Source organism: Rhipicephalus sanguineus, chromosome 5, assembly GCF_013339695.2.
Source record: "Rhipicephalus sanguineus isolate Rsan-2018 chromosome 5, BIME_Rsan_1.4, whole genome shotgun sequence".
Classification (NCBI taxonomy): domain Eukaryota; kingdom Metazoa; phylum Arthropoda; class Arachnida; order Ixodida; family Ixodidae; genus Rhipicephalus; species Rhipicephalus sanguineus.
Genome location: NC_051180.1, coordinates 6593917 through 6611674, shown reverse-complemented (window position 1 = coordinate 6611674; position 17758 = coordinate 6593917). Strand labels below are relative to the sequence as shown.

Genomic DNA, 17758 nt, shown 5'->3' with positions numbered 1-17758 from the left:
TTCGTCACCCACTGCCTCAAGAAAGTACACAGATGCACGCATTGCCTTACAGACGCATAGCGGGTGCTTTACAACTGTAAGTGGAGAGTTTACAACAGCCTATGTCACGCGCACAGACTTTCCTTACCTCACGGCATGGAGCATGGAAAGCTAATGAGGAGGCAATGCGAATGGGGCCTGATAAAGATATTGCACTGCACTCCCGAAGGCTAATCCTCCTCCAAGTTTTTCAGCTGAAGTCATGGTGGGGGATTGAAACTGGCTGCACCACCTCACTGGCAGCAATGGCCCGCCATCCAAGGTGGTTAGACTCTGGGAAAACAATGCTCCCAGGGATGCTATTCTGTTGACGATGATTATTGAAATAGCACTCCAGAGACCTCGTAGTGCTTGTTTCATGCCAAGGAAATGCTTATTTTGAATGAAAATCCCGTTTTAGTGGTCCGCACAGCATTAACGCACTTGAAATCGCGCGCCTGTAGAAGCCTCCTGACGTAGCATTTGCCTTGCCCAATGTTGCCTGGCTCTACTGCCCGGCAGCCAACGCTGTGGTTTCTGCTCTGAAGGGCACATTACACAAGATCACATGGACACGGCATTTTGTCGAACTTTCCATTAGAGCGACTTTCATGAGGGTGCAAGGCATACGTGATGACAAAAATACCACTGAGGCGCGACCGCGCGAGCGGAGCGCAGCCCTGCAAAAACGGAACTTTTGCACAACCCGTGCCGTTCTCCACTGTAACGTCAAGTATTTTCTTCCAAGAATCAAACAGAAATGCACAAGCAGCATCTTACTATGTCTTGCAATGCTTGGAATGTTCTTTCTTTATTATAAGTAGCTTGAATATTAGTGATAATTTGTACTCTGGACTCTTGACGTCATCAGGCTCGTTACAAACATTTCACTGGTGGTGCATATAGTGTCCTAAATTTACCTTAATTTCTCGATTACTAGAGCACTGCTATTGACAATATTGATGTTTTAGACGTTCTCAAACATTGGCCTTTTACTCCGACATAAATTTTTATTTGCCTTTAGTGCCCCTTTAAGAGAAAGCATCATGATATTTCTGCTCAGCAAAAAATGGTTTCCATGGCCGTTTATATTAACATGCAAACCAGTTACATGCAACTGTAACACTGAGACAGGCATTCCTCTATAATGCGAGGTGTGCAACACATAGTGACCCATTTTAGTTCACACATTACTCACATTGCCAAAGCTTTCAGAGCACAACACATTGCTCTCACGGGCTTGTCTCCCATGCCGCTGGCAACCTTTGTGGTTGGTGCGGCCAGTGCTTTTGTTTGCAACCAACGATGCAACATGGCTCAGCGGGAACAGCACCTGAACAAACAAGTACTCATGTGTATTTTCAAGAGCAGGGTTTTTAAAGCCAGAAAGAAATTATTAGCTAGTAATTTGCAGTATGCCAGAAAATACTCACTAACTACAGCAATGCTGGTACGCATGTTTTGCACATAGAACAATGAAGCCTCATTTGTACAATGGTTAATCAGGCTACTTCCTGCCAGAGAAGGACAGTCCACTTTTTAGGTAGGACACTGAAACCAATGATAATATGCAAGGCTGAGATCAGCCCAGGGTGTGCTGATGAAAGATGCCATGTTTGATAACATGTTGATAGCTGTCCAATTCTGCTCCACAATGTGCCATGCACACATGAAATGAGGAAAGATGCATAGGTGACATCCACGAGTAGAGTGCGTTAAAACAACAGGCAGTGATGCAAACTGCTGACCTCCTCGCAGCTGAAGGATCTGAGCACTCTTAGGAAAACCAGAAAAAAGCATGAGGAGACACCAGTTCACAATCTGGCAACAACGTGCACCACATTAAGGGCCAGAGTGATGGCTCGTCAAGTCCAAAAGTCATTGAAACTCTTGCAAAGCTCGCAAATGAATTAAATAGCTTCGAGTTTCACAACCAGTATTATCTACAAATAAATGGCACTGCAATGGGTACTCGAATGGCACCTAACTACGGTAATATTTTAATGAATAATCTCGAAACTAAACTTCTGTCAACTTATAAAACTAAACCATTTCTTTACAAACGCTTGTTAGATGATATTTTTATCATTTGAACAAACATTGAAGAGGACTTAATTTTATCGAATCTTTTAACAAAGCCCATCCTAGCATAACGTTCCTTTATACATGCTCAACTACTGCAATCAATTTTCTCGACGTCTACATAAAGGTAAAAGACGGATCATTTATTAGTAACGTTTACAAAAAGCCTACAGACAGGCAGCGACAGCTTCACGTCAATGGCTGTCACCCTCGTCACTGCAAGACGAGCATCCCATACTCGCAGGCCAACCGATTCAGAAGAATTTCCTACCGTACCGAAGACTTTGAGGCTAACGCAGAGAAATTGCGCAACGTACTTGCAAGGCAACACTATCCCCCACCTATAGTCAATGATGCCATACATAAAGTGGCAAACCTAGATCGCCAGCAGTTGCTGTACCAGCAGAAAGAATTGAAACAAGAGGGACGAAAAACTTTGTTCTAACGTTTGGAAGCACCCCCCAACATAAACAAAATTCTAAAGCAGCACATTAACATCATACAAGAGAGTGAACGGCTATCAAAAATCTTCTCTTCCCCTCCGTGAGTTGTATATAGACACCCCAAAAACATTAAGGATTATCTTGTACATTCGAAAACTGATAAGACACCCGTAACTGGATATCAACCATGCGGCAAGGCTTGCTGCAAGCTATGCAAACACATACAGACAACCACCGTGGTTGAAAGCAGAAATTCCAATTTCAAATATCTTATTCACTCAAACCTTAACTGCGACAGCCCTAATATAGTCTACTTTCTCGAGTGCGGAGTATGCAGTATTGAATACATCAGTCAGACTGCCACGGCCTTCTGCACCCACTTTAAAGGGATCGTGAAACGGTTTTTTTAAGTTTTGTCAGCGTTTAAGCAGGGGCATCCCCAAATCATTCACACCAGAAATTAAGCGACGCACTGTCTACCAAGGCCGCTACGGAATTTATATCTATACCCTCCTCCTCACCACTGCCTTGCACCCTCAACTCACAGACACCCTGACATCGCCGGTGATCGCAGCACTCTCAGGAGCGCACTCGGCGGTTTGAGCTTCGCCCAGTCATGGCCTCAGATATTGTGCGCCGACAGGTTGCGTGCAATCTCGGAGGCCCAACAAAGACGAAGCTCACGGAGTGGTTGATATCTGCTCCGACAGGTGGCGCCACACTACCAGCAGATCTTATTTTATTCTCCTGTACGGCGACAATCTGCAAAAGCATGCGGACAAACAAAAATAATTCGAGAACGATCACCGATAAGCGTAAACTCGGGCAATGTGGTTGTGTCTTCAGGGGTGAAGTTACAGCCACAAAAACGTGAATCGTGGCATTGAACGGATAGCGAGAGCGAGACACTCATTGCAGCAACGAGCTGAAGGGATTCTGCTCGCCAGATGCCTCACGAACATTGCACGATGTTGCAGCTTTACAAGTCAACAATTGCTAGAAATTGCTAGATATGTGGTACACAACACGGCTAGGGAAATTAATTATGTCCAAGAAAAGAAACCTCGAGATAAACACTGTCGTTCAGCTCACGTCAACACGGAGTACGTTGTAACACAGGCAGACGACGCTCGCTGCCCACAGGAGGTTCAGTGACGTGAACTGGACATATCCAATCAGATCAGCCGCCTGCATGACGTCGTGCTTCCAATACGACGCGCACTGGAAGTGGGCGGTTTGAAAACGCGTTTGGCTGAGCCGCTGTGATCGGTGGCGATTCGCAGCTTCAAAGCCTTGTAATAAATTACACAGTTTACGCACAGAGCTTAAATCAGTCTGTAAATGATCCTTAGGACTTGCTCTACCGGCTCAATGTGTTCGTACAAAATCGCCAAAACCGTTTCGGGGTCCCTTTAATAACCATCGTTGACATGTTCATTCATTCCCAGATCTACCTCTGTCTCGGCATATTATTTCCGAAAACCACCCGTTTGATTCCATCTAGGTTGTACTCTCACCAAGCGGTCTCTCCAGTACAAGGGAGCACGAACAGCGCGAATCATATCCTACTTATAAATTTAATACACTGAAGGCTGGACTAAATGTCAATCCGCGCATACTGTCTTTCATACGTGCTCCCAAAGACTCCAGATAATAATAATCTTAATTGATGCTCTCTCTTTTCCTCTTGGATATCGACAGGAGCATACCATTGGGCATGCAACACCCGCACGTGCATTCCGAGAAAGGGTGGGGACGTTAGCTATGGAATAAGCCCCCACTGCCCCCCACACTCGAGTAACAGAAAACGTAGACCCCTCAGCAACATTTCAGCAAAGCAAATTTTCCATTCTCAGCCGAAACATCATCTTGAGCCACAGTCTGTGTTTCATTGACTCTACCTAAATTCTACACTTTTCTCAGACTTGTACTAATCATTTCAACCATACATCCTTTCTTTAAATGCTTATCCCTTCTTGAGAAGCCTCACCCCCTCATGAAGCCTCACGAACAAATAAAGAGGGGGACAGGGAGAGAGGTGAGGATTAACAATGGACAAAAGGAATGTACTTACTCATTGTTCCCACCAGGGTTAGTATATACATTTTTCCTCTTTTTTAAATGCGGAGCATTTCTTAGTCGCACCTGCGGCGTCGGCCGCCATCCACACCCCCACTGTGCATGCTCGGCTCGTCTCGTGGCGGCAGCAAGCCTCTACTCTCTCTCCCTCCCTCTGTCCCTCCCTACTCTCGATCGAACGCGGGCGGTGTGTATATAAGCGGCAGAGCGCGCGTTCGGAATTCAGTCAAGGGCGTCCTTACTTGGCTTTCGCTTGACTTGACGCTTTGCTTGACTCGAGTAGATGCGATGGAAGCAACAGTACCTTCAATCAGCGTCCCACTACTTGTTGAAGGCAACGTTACCCCACCCTCACCCTCGTCGGGGTCAACAACAGCAAGCAACACAGAAGACAAGGCTGCGAAGAGACGAGCATACGACGCTGAACAAAGCATTTGAAGCGAGCTGCGGACCCAGAACTTCGTGCACAAGAAGCTGCTGCGAGACAGCAACGACGGGCTGCAGATCCTTCACTCGGGAGAGAAGCAGCTGCGAAACGGCAACGACGGGCTGTGGATCCTGAACGTCGTCCTCGAGAAGCAGCAACCGTTCATGAACGTTGAGCAGCAGATCCATCACTCGGGCAGCGCGACGCTTCTGCGAAACCCAATTACGCAACATTCACGCGTTACCCCCACCACTCTGCGACGCATTTACTCGAGTTCCCCCCGTGGGAAGATGCGGGCGACATTTTTTGTTATTCGAGAATGCACGTTTTCTTTTTCTCATTCCTTCTTCTCTCTCTCCCTGCTCAGAGGGCGATTCTATATAAGCGTACCGAAACCTCGTAAATTTTGTTTTGATAAAGATTGGTCTCTGAAAACATTGACGAAGAGTTTTTTAGAGGCATATATCCTTTTCCTAGTTGTCTTACAGCAAACGAAGACAGCCACTTCATCATATATATATATATAAAGGAAAGACTTTTAAGAGCTCATTTTTCTTTGTTAGACACAATATTAATGAGAACTAACAGACAATAATACATATATATATATATCAGTGATGCTACCGAGGACTTCTGATTTGGAGCAATTTTTGGAGCAGCAAAATTTTCATTTCGGTGCACTTTGGAGCAGCAAGAATTTCCATCTTGGAGTACTATGGAGCAGGTGATTTTGCATCTGGGCGCACTCTGGAGCAGCTAATTTCACATCCTGGAGTACAATGGAGAAGTAAGTTGCATTTACATTCAAGCGCCTGAATAATTATTATGGAGCTCTTATGAACAGCTAGAAATATTTTGATTCATTCCAAATCTCGTGGAGAAAAATAATCTCAGGAGCACTCCATATTTCACTCGATAATGGAAAAATAAGGGCCTCATGCAGTATAGTGTTCAGGAATAACCTCTTCAGTGATTATTTCCGATGCTAGCAAATAAACAGAATATTGGATCAGTAAAATTGTATTCAGAGTGTTATTTCTTAAAGTAAATCTTATGTGGTTATCACAAGACGTGGAAGACAAATGCCACGAGGTACAACATTGCCCCAATGCTGATGACTCACACGGCCCCTAATGTATTCCCCTAAGACGACTCCACGGTGAAAGCCAGGTTCTTTTTCCTCTCGATCGATCGTACTGCTGGGTGCAACATGACGTCACACATCCAGCCTCAGAAACCCAACCTCCTTCAACACTCCCTTCCCTTTATTTGAGGCCTCTGTGCTGAAGCAAGAGCATTCTTGCAGTGCTTCCAGACCATCGTTTGCGCATTCGCCGGGTTGCCTGGAAGATGGAGATCCGCTTCATGTCGAGCTTCCCCGAAAGTGCCCGAGAGTGTGTCCAATGGGGGAGTACATGATATACCAAACTTCGTTTTCCTTTTCCAACAATGCTGTATATATGGCTGGGATGTTCCGTTTGTACGCCAAAAACCCTCTAGTGCCCTCTAAGGAGCAGTGAAAAAAAAAACTTGGTCAGTCCCTTATGCATTCACTTAATTAAAGCGACTCGAAGGCGAAAGCCATCTTCTTTTTCTTCTCACTCGATATACTGATCCTCCCCCACCCCACTCTGAAAGCTTTCTGCACCTAACGTGGTTTTGCACTGCCTCCAGGATCAGAGATATTGCAAGCTTTCTGCACATCACCTGGTTTTGCACTGTCTCCATGATCGGCACAACTATCACGGAGGCAGTGTGAATCGACTGTCATATGATGATGTCGCAAGTTTTGGCAATCTATGGCTCATGGGCCATGATGACGTCATCACGTGATAATTTTTTGCATCGCTTGTGTTGACGCCGCCAACAGTCAATTTTCACACTTGATTAGGCATCTAAGGCTTTCACATTAATACATTCAAACCTCATTATAACAAAGTCACATCTGCCACAAAAATAACTTCGTTATATCCGAAAATTCGTTATAAACGTTTATTTGTAACACTGTGTCTATGACAAGACTATTCTTCATTTACTTCGTTATAACCGGTAATTCGTTATATCCGTGTTCGTTACATCGAGGTTCGAGTGTATTGCGTATTGAAGGTTAACAGCCTGGCCATTAACAATCTGGAATTGCATAACAAAATGGCCTCCACCATGTAACCTCATCAGCGATGGGCCCCCCGCTACTGATAGCAGTGACATATTAAAACCGAATTGCGGCTGCTCCAACCAGGAGGCATGCTTTTCAGGAGATGACATTTCTCAAAATGCAAGCAAAAAATTCGAGTTGGGACCCTAGCACTCACGAGCTCGAAAGGGCAGGGCCTTTCAGGCAGTTTTTACCGAAAAAGTGATTACAGACCCGTATATGCTGGTGGAAGGAATTACGAAAAAGCTCATCTGAATGAAGATCCATAAATAAAAGTATATTTGAGGAAACACATTCCCACCGCTCACGTGCTCTTCCATGGACACGAAGCACGGAAAATTCGATATTGTTCCATATATATATATTGCTCGCGTTCCCAGATTTCATTCCGCGATGTCCAGAAACAGAAGCAACTGCCATTTTAGTGGCACGCGTGTAGTTATTACTGAACCTTGCTGGAATTACGTGCCATGCGACGCTTGAAACAAGCGATCAGCGGCGTTTCTGGAACAGAAGACGTCCGCCGATGAATCGCCGCCACATATTAACGGTACCGATTGGCCTAGAGGTCACGAGCCTCCGTGGAGAGCGCGCTTTGCCATCAAGCCGACTTGCGCAACAGAAGCTGCATCGGCACTGAGCATGGCATCGTGGCTTATTAGCTCTGGATGCAAGCGTGAGTGCTGTTTATTCAGCAAAATAATTCTTGGTCCGTGGTTATGACTTTGGCGGCCCCAAGGTGAAGCTGCACATGTTCTGACGTGCCGGCGGTGCGACTGCCGGTGATAGGCGCTCCCAAACCCGAGACTCTGGCACAGTTTGGTGCAATTTCCATCAATATTATCAGGATGGCGCGGTAAGTCCAATTTGGCGCACTTTGGTGCAGTTGGCGCAGGAGTGGAATCACTGATATATACAAAAAGGTATTATGAATGCAGGCGCACATACAAAGGCAAAAAATTTACATTTATTCGATATTTCGACGGGGTTCCCAGCCAACGTCGTGCGTGTGCATTTGCACACAAACACACACACACACATCCAACTGAAATTGACCACCAGCCATTTGTAGCATAAAGCTACAAGGAAAACCATACGAATTTCTTAGAAAGGTAAGCCTCTTAGCTGAAGAAAAATATGTCCTTCACAGGAGATCGAACCTATGACAAAGACCGCACCCAGGAATTTTTTTCGGGGGGTGTTTGTGAGTATAACGGCCAACTTTGGCAACTAGTAGTCACTGTGAAGGCGTGAAAGTACTTTAGTGGCACCCGAAAAGTTGAAGCATGAAAAAATTTCCGGGGGTGTCAGAACCCCCTCAACCACTGGCCCTGCCCACGACCAACGCCTTTCTGGCACAGTCGCTCTACCATTTGAGTTACCTAGCATGGCAGAGCCAAGGTGAATAAATCGACAATCCAAAGCGCATGGACACTGTACAGAATGTCTTTGCGAAACATTTATTTACGTATTTATTTCAAAGTACCTCACGGGCCTCATATGGCAAGCACTGATTGGGGAGGGCATCACACATAAGCACAAAGAATGTTTACTATAATAGCATGCCTGTAAAACAGTGTGAAAAATAATGGGAAAGCAATGCTAAGAATAGTCAGAAAACAAAGAAAGAAAATATCTAAAGACAGCTTCACGCTAGTGTTGCCAAGCCTTAAGGAACAGCGGAGCTGGGCGGCCTTCCTTGTTTCTCTCTGTATCTTCTTTTCTCTTCGTATCTTTCTTTTTTCCTCTCTCCATTCCTTCTTTTGTCTATTTCTCCATGATATGCTTTTCTCTCCCCTCGTTCTTTCCCTCATCCTCGCCCTCACTTCCCTTTCGCACTCCCTTGGTATACTATATTATACAAGGCTACGTTACGCTTTGCTAGCGTGCCTGGATAGCCGAGTGGTTACGATGCTCACCTTCGGATCGTGGCTACACAGGTTCAAATCCCGCCCCATCAAGAAATTTTTTTCGCCAAGAATTTCTCTCTTTCTTTCTATCTCTTAATCTCTTTCTCTGCATAGAGTTTCCTAAAATTAACTAGAGGGGACTCTGGCGCTGCGATCGTTCAGCTACCATGGGAATGATGGGTAGTACACAAATTTGCCTAGTCTTCGTGCTTGCGGCTTCAAACGTACTTGTGGCTTTGTTTATTGCTGTGTTTTGGCGTTCGTTTCGGATAAAAGAATAGACCGTTGTGAACTTCGTGACCAGCTTTCATTTGGTGAGCCTAAAAAAGTTAAAGTGGTGAAGTGTAACTGCTCATTTTTGCTGAACTTCGTTTTGCGACCAAGCGGATGCAGCCGACGCGGAGCCAAACGGAGCCGAAAGAACGAAGTTTAGACAAATTTGTGTACTACCCATCATTCCCATGCTGGCTGAAGCGTCATGCGTTGCAGCTCCCATAGACACTAGCGCCAGAGTTCCCTCTAGTAAGTATTGTAGGAAACATGTTTCTCTGTACCCATTCTCTCAGTCATCAGAGTTATTCCATCCCACACGGGACAAATCAGCGCACATGTTCTGGGGGCGAAGCAGAAGATGAACAGAACAAAGAGGACTAACATAGTGCATGCCAGTTCATAATGAGTTTTCTGTTGACGGATTACAACCAACGGCTGACGTGAACAGCTCTGCTGTTAAAACAAAGTTCATGCAGTGGTGATCTAGTCAGTTTAGGATTTGGAGCAATTTTTGGAGCAGGAAAAGGCTGTTTTGAGCGGATTTTAAGAAGAAGGAACTGTGGTTTGTCGCAGGTTTGAAACTAAAAAACTGCGTGCTGGAGCAGGTTCGGAGCACACAAAATGGAGTTAAGGATCACTTGGAGCAGTACACCCCCGACACCAAATTTGGAAACTCTAGATGCTTGTGTTGTTTGATAGTCCTGCAAGCGTGGGCACTTCTGACCGATTATGAGTTTATTAAAGAATCACAGAATACAATGCATATATGAAGGTGCAATATTTTCAGGAGGAGGCCCAAAAGTAAGAATTGCGGGAGGGCCTCCTATCAGAATTGGACAGAAAAAAAAGAATTAGTAAGTACAGGGAATAAACTGAATGCACATTCACAAATATAGTAAAAGATATATGGAAAAACTCAATATGGGCAACACAAAAACCAAATGATAGACAAATTAATGCGATGGAAGCACGTAGGTTCAGGAACAGCATAAAAACACATGGCAAAACATCAATAAAGGCAATGCAAAAAGGGAATGGTATGCTAATTAAAGTGATGAGAGCAAGCATGTTTTCAAAGATGATCAAAAATGGTTTAGTGATAACATTCTTAAAGGGACACTAAAGAGTCTTGTGTAGTTTATTTCACCACCATAGGTTTATTATTAGCAGAGAAAACCAAGTTCAAAGCTTCATTTTTAAATTTCGCGCCGAACTTTGTAATTCGTGACGTAAAACATTTCAAAGAGCATTTAACGTATTTTGGCGCCACTGGCTCGACGAAATTTCCACAAGCTCATTTTATCACGTCTCTGGACCCCTCAGAGGACAATGTACTTTGATTTAACTGATTAGGAACTACGTAGACCCAAGCAGGTGCCGTCAAAAATATGTGACGTCACAGCAAATGGTGCGGGAATTCCAAGGTGGCGTCGCCACCTGTATTTTCTTTTTGCGCGTTTTCTCGCTTATTAAGCGTCTTCTCGCAGCAAGCGTGGTGTTTTTGGTATCGTGGAAGACCACTTTACTAATGCGAGAAAAATCTTTTTGCTCTTTAGTGTCCCTTTAAATCAGGGCTTAAAGTGTTCCAAATGGAAATTGTGCTGAAACAAGCAGTTTGCTTGCCATAATTTGTAGCGACTTTCAGTAGCAGAAAATTATTTGACAGAGCAAACCTGGTCGCATTCTTATTAATGAATTGAGTGATGTTGCCTTTAAGATATATTAATTTGGTTTTAAAGTAAGCGTGGGTGCTCATCTGAGTTTTCAGTACCTCACGACATCGCCACTAGTATGACGGAGACAGAGGACCCGTGTGACGTTCCATTCCGTGAGTAAAGAGAGTACTGTCGACGTGCGGGGCACTCTCTGACTAGCGAGGATTATTGTTCGTCACCCCTCCACTGTTAGGCCTAGTCTCAGCTTAGTTCTGACTGCTTCAGCCAGGAATGCTTTCTTTTTTTTCTGCGTGAGGGTAGGGGGGCACGTACTTAAAGGGGTACTGACACGAATATTTTCAGTTATCGTTTTTTTGCGTCAAATGAAAGGTCAAGCCCTCAGGAGCCTAGAAAAGGCAGTCCTAAGCACGAGTGCGCCCTGCAAAAGTAATTGCAGTATGTCTTTAAAAGCTAGTTTCGGTTCCTACTGTACCCTGACGTCACAACACGGTATGAGCTTCTCGTCACGTGCTCGCACAATATATAGTGACGTTTCCACGGCCGCCCCAGACCGTGGCTCCGTTGGTGACGCACAAGCGGCCATTTTGGAAGTTTTGATGACGCACAAGCGGCCATCTTGGAAGTTTTGGTACTAACGTCATCACAACTAGCCAGGCTGCTGCGTGAAGTCACCAGAATTTGTACTGTAGCCTGACGTCAAGCTAGTGTCGACATCAGTAGGTGCACCAAAAAAAAATGACTTTAATATCAAATTAATATGTCTTGTCAGCATTTGCTGAGCTTCACACTTGCTCAGAGCCGTCTCTGCATACTGAAGATTTGTATGGCAGAGTAAACTCGCCTTCGAAAAAAGGTGTCAGTACCCCTTTAACAATACCAAAGCACTGCGTGCAGGGCCCAGATTTGAAAACTGCGCTTTTTCAATGTCACCAAAGCTTCAGTGCACATGGTCTTAGGCCCTCCCCCGCTGTGGGGCGCTGGTTTCTTGTGGTATTTAGGTGGGCATTTCGAATTGACACAAAATCATTCTCAATTAACGATGCTAGCATGAATTATACCATGCGTTTGAGCATATACGATTCAATTTTGGGATGACCAGGCACAAAGATACAAATTACAGTAAAAAAGTCGTAAACAATACTTTCACTGTCAGGGGCCCTTTAACACGAAAAAATGTTATGAGCTGGCTTGACCACAATATACAATATGAGTATTGCTGTGAAGCATTAGTCACAAGGCGAGCATGGCCCATACGGCTTCTATGTGTGATAGGTGTCAAAGAGTCATTGCAAACAGGAAATTCAAATTAACCAGAAAACCAGCAGCCAAGCCACTTATAAAAAAAAGAAGAAAATGTCGTTGCAAACGAAAAGTTTCTGTTGTGATTTTCTGCTTGCACAGTACATTTTATCATCACCCCAACTTAGTACCGCTCATGCTCCATCGTACTTAATAAGTAATAACTATTAGGTGTGTAAATAATTGCACAACACGTACTTCTCGCGTGAGAGCCACTGTATGCACTAGCACTGAACGCCGACCATGCATCGCGACCCTGAAGACACTATCGGAATGCTTCACCACAATACATACATGGGCATTTAGGCTTAGCTTTACAATCGGTATACCAAAGAACTTTGTGCAGTGCAAGTGACATGCAGTATTAAAGAGGTCCTGAACCGCTTTTCAAAGTAATCGTCAAATTACCTCAGCATCACAGTTTATTGCCTCACAAATCAATAGCCGCAAAAACTTCTCAAATCCATCGGGCACATGCAGAGTTGCAAGGATTTATCGCAAGCTTTAAGCCCTTTCACTCGTCCCAACGAGCACGCTGGAAGCTACACAGTGCGGGATGGCCATGGGGGGAGTAAAGTTACATCAGCGCGAGTCATGACTTAGAGCGCACATGATGAAACACGATCACTCTCTCCCGTCATGATTCCTGTGTGTCAGTGTGGCCCACTGTGTAATGTTAGCATACTATGGAGCGCAGTGCCAGCTTGTGGTGGCACCCCATGGCAAAAATCGAATCTGATCCAAATACCGCTCGATTTATGTCGGGTACTGGCCGATAGCATTCTATCTGTTGTATGACACCAAACAGCAGGCACTGGCGGCTCTGAAGAGAGTAAGCACAGAAAAGAGGGTGCCTGAGAAAGTGGCAACTTCACGCTCTGCTTCTAAACTCTCCTTGCCACTCATGACTGCAACATTTGGATGAGCTGGTCATGGCAGTGCCTCCTTTCCGCAGGATGTTTTTTACAGCAAACCTGTATAAGGCTAGGGTCTGGCGGATCGCGTCTGCGGACAAGACGACACGTAGAACAACAATTTTCAGCGGCGGATATATATATCGGTCTATATCGGCTACAAGAGTCATTCTCATTCTGAAGTTGTGATGTTTATTGTGTAGCCGTGGTATGCCGGAGAAACAATGAGCTTACAAGGAGACGCGGAGAGAAAGAATGCGCCCGAGACGCCAAAACGCCGAAAGCCAGCGACGAGATGACAGCACTGACGCAGCCGGTCATTTCGCTCGTGCCACCACGAAGTTAAGCTTCCAGACAAAAAAAAAGAAGAAGAAGAAGGAGAACAGATGTACTTCCAGACAAAATGCCGGACTGTCAATAACGGAGGTCAAAATCGCACGACCTGGCGGTGCCGATACTTTGGTTAGGCCTAATGTAATAAAAAAATGTATTGGTGAAGAGAGCGAGACGGGAGGGCGTCTGCAGCAACATGGAAAAGCTGTTCGTATCTCTGGAGCCAGACCAAGACTATGTTGGATCATGAACGCTCCACTGCTGCATAAGCAAGTGGAATAGCGAACTTTGGCGCAGTTGGCACAAGTTTTCCACTTGAATGGGCACACAAGGTGCAGGGATATGGTATTGTAGCAGGATGGCGCAGGTGGACCACCCTTGTTTATGGTAACATAAAAAGTGGCGCACCACTCACATATAAGAAAAAGAACACCTAAAGATGCACATAGCTCATGCACATAAACAACATCTTAAGTTACAAAAATGTGCTTGCAAGGCAGCACTAAAGCCAAGAGAAATAGGAAAGAAATGTTAAAAGTTCCCAGGTAGACAGTTCGTGGCAGCATATTGGACAGCACATTTCTTGCATGAGAAAAAAAAAATTTTGCATGACACTTAACAATGTAATTTATGACATGTCAACATGTACAGATGAATATATACAGATGTGTCAGTGTTTCCATAGATACGAGTCAAGCTTCAATTATTATAAAACAGTCATGATGTGCAAGACACGTGTTCCAGTGGCAAGTTTGATGGCTGGTGAAAGTATCCATGGATCAAGGACAGGAGCACTATGTCATGTCGGATACTTATTGTTTGAAGGTCGAGCTTTATTTCAGTTATACCTGATTGGCGGTTGTAAATGGGGAAATTAATGGATTGCCTCGATATTGGATGGTCCTAACATGTGGATTAACCCTTTCTAGGTTTGCCTATATTTTTGGCATGGTGATATAAAAACCGGCTGTGGTATATTGATATAAACTACAAAGAAATAGTATAAAACAAATTTCATCAAAATCAAGCCAGTAGCTTACTGAAAAAAAGTGGGCCATATATGTCCCACTGACTCATGAGGGTGTTATCAAAAAGTGTTTCTGTCCCACTGTTTCATGACGGCACCATCTCGCGATTGAATTGGGTGTCTGGGATGAAACGGCCGAAGCAAGTGGCACAGAGTATCACTTCTCAAGTTGTGGCGAAGAAAGTTGTACGGACCTCATTTCCAGCAGTGAAACACCACCTGCACCTGCGCCTCTTGTGAGCCGTCATAGCGCTGTGGTCTGTTCCTGTAAAGCTTATTTTACTGCATGCACCAACCATATTTTTTTCCCATTTGCCTGTCCTGGCACTGGCTCTCGAAATTGTCGAGTACGGCTGTTGTCCCTGAATATGTGCCTACTTTTCAGGAGGTATATGATATCAAGAAAAATATTTCCACGCAACAATATCCACAATTATGCCGCATGATGAGCATCGCAATTTCGCAGGGGATTGCATTTTGACGCATTTATCGGCCAAGTTATTTCACAAATTTACACAAACATGTGATGACTGGAAGCTAAAATGGCCTCTCTGAAAAACCAGAAGAGGAGGAAATTATCCGGCATTTTGATTGGTAGGTTCTTTCTATCTGAAGAACAGAAAAATTCAGAAGCTACTTAAAAAAACTGATCAAAATTCAACACCATTGTAACACTGATTCCGCCCTTCAAAAGCTCGGTAAAAGAATTTCCCTCGAGATTACGAAGACTTGGGTAAGGTACGAGTGACTTAGCATTGCGCTCATTGCAACGGGTGACATGGGAGAAAAAATTTTTGCCGACGTAAAAGTGGGACGTATGTGTCCCGCTGCCACACAAAGGGTTAAGTACTCATAATAGGGAGACCGCATAGAGAACTCAAGCTGCGGACCTACGAATGTTAGGAATGCTAATTTGCAGATCTTAAATTTGGAAGTGTTGGCACATATGGTTATTATATGAGAGGCTCAGGAATTGACTGGTGCAAGAACCTGAATATTTATATACTGATACTTGAGATACCACGTTTGTATTTATACAATAGCAAAAGTTAAGCTTTGAGGATTGACGCGAGAATGTCACTGCTTTACATTTCGAAGAGTTAAGCCTCATTTGCCAGGCTTCACAGCAAGTGTTAATGAGTTGAAAGTGCTCTTGAAGGTTCAGATAATCGCCATGGTTGCTAATTGGTCGATATAATATAAAATCATCGTCTTAACACATACAAGCGAGTACTCAATAATGCGGTATATGGTACGATATGTCAGTAATCGCCATGAACCGACTCAAAGGAAACTACTTTATGCGCTCCAACGTTTCTCATATCAGATATGCAAGTATTTCTGTACCGTACAAGCTGCAGCTTAGGTTAGGATAGGTGGCTTTAGTTCAGTCTCGCAAAAACAGTACTCGCATAGCAAGTAGTTGTTGAGGCGCTTGTAAAGTGTGATTATTAGCAGTCCACTTCGATAGATCAGCCCGGTATATGCATTTTAACAGCCTTATAAAACAAAACCTAACCTTTGGACGTGCAATGAATAAACAACACGCAGTAGAAGCAAACACAAGGCAGCGCCTGAACACATCGACAAGAACGGTTTCATTGATGCGCAAGCTTCCAGTGATTCCGTCCGTGAAGGAGCGTGCGAAATGTTCGTCCTCTCATTGTCTTCACCGAACGAACAATTTGACGAGCTGCGATAGAATCGCTAAATGCAGTGCACTCACCTGACCTTGCAGGCCTACAGCATTGCACATGGAAAGCATTATCGGTGCTTTTTCTAGGTTTCAGTCAAAGTTGGCGCTACGTACAATCTGTTACGCAATATGACTTAATAAATAACGCTAGCATACGCAAAATTTGGCAAAATCATGCGGTTTCATCGAGACACGACGTGATCACCGGCACCGAATGACTGTAGCCCGCCATAGTTGAGTGTAGTCGTGTAGTGTAGTCGCTGTTAGTAGTACACGAAAAGAGGCAGGCACCGCAGGCACTCTCCGCGTGGCTCCGCTGCGATCGACCACGCGTGAAGACGCACGCGCAACGTTCGTTTATTTAGTCTGTGTTTATGACCCGCAAGTACAGTGCATACTACTTTTTTTTGCCATAGGTGCAAAAGCGGTCTCTGAAAGTCCTCGCCGCTAGCTCTCGAGAACACGGGCCGATCACAAAATGTTTTGGATCCGTTCATTCGTAGCCACGTCCAGGGCTTGACATAGGCCGGCCCTACTGCGACCCTCGTGAAAATAGCGCTTCGTTATTCTGACGGCCGGCGTTGGGTCGCCCTGGGCGCACGAGACAAAATGTGGCAAAAGCGTTCGGCGCACCCATATAGCCGCTTAAAACCGGCTTGACTTGGCTTGAAGTGTGTAAATAGGTGGCGGCAGAGTAGCGTTCAGGCTGCCGTTTATGTGGCTTGTTCTCGTGGTGGGTGTTGGCAGCGGCGGCACTACTGGTGGTAGTTTTGAGCGTGAACTGTGTGGATTAGCGGTTAGCGGCATTGGCCGCGGTGTAACCGAGGGGACATGGTACTACATGGTTGCGTTGTGTAGAGTGCTGTAGAAAGTGATCCATGTGCAAGTCGTTGCCGCTTTTGTTTCTGCGATGTCCCTGTGTTCAGAGGACCGCCGCCAAGCAACGGTAACGAGCTGTACGAGCGTGAGATAAAGGCCATGTGTTATGCGATTTGTGAATGTCTGTATTAGTAGTAGCGGTAGTAGCAGTAGTAGTTCTTGATGGAAAGGAAGAATGGCACTCATTTGTGTCTACCTTGTGGTGACACGGCTACGCGCCCTTAGGGGTGGGGGGAAGTGGGTAAAAAGAAAAGTAGGAAGAGAAAGAAATCGAAGCTGCAGCGTGCCTGAAGCAAGCAAAGAGACAGCATAGATGGGGGAGCGGTCACAGGAGTTCACGGACAGGAACCGATGCGGCGAGCGGTCTTCATGATGGCATCGCGGACGAGACGGGGCCCGATCGGCGAGCGGTCTTCGGTGAAGACATCGAGGTCGATGCGACCGTCTGGCGTCGCACAGCGTACTGTGGCCTACGTGGATGTGTGGTAAGTGCGTGCGTTGCGTGGATCGATCGCTTACAGTTGGACAGTCCTATTGGCGAAGTGTA

At 45.1% G+C, this 17758-nt stretch overlaps 1 protein-coding gene across 1 annotated transcript in view; it reads right to left on the bottom strand.

The window, feature by feature from the left end:
* LOC119393149 (ATP-dependent zinc metalloprotease YME1L) overlaps positions 1–16580 on the bottom strand; it is a 232881-nt gene extending 216301 nt beyond the window's left edge. The window contains 2 exon segments of the mRNA XM_049416127.1: positions 1217–1351; positions 16363–16580. Coding sequence (XP_049272084.1) covers positions 1217–1351; positions 16363–16401 — 174 coding nt within the window. The 5' untranslated portion in view covers positions 16402–16580.
* Between the last annotated feature and the right edge of the window lie 1178 nt (positions 16581–17758).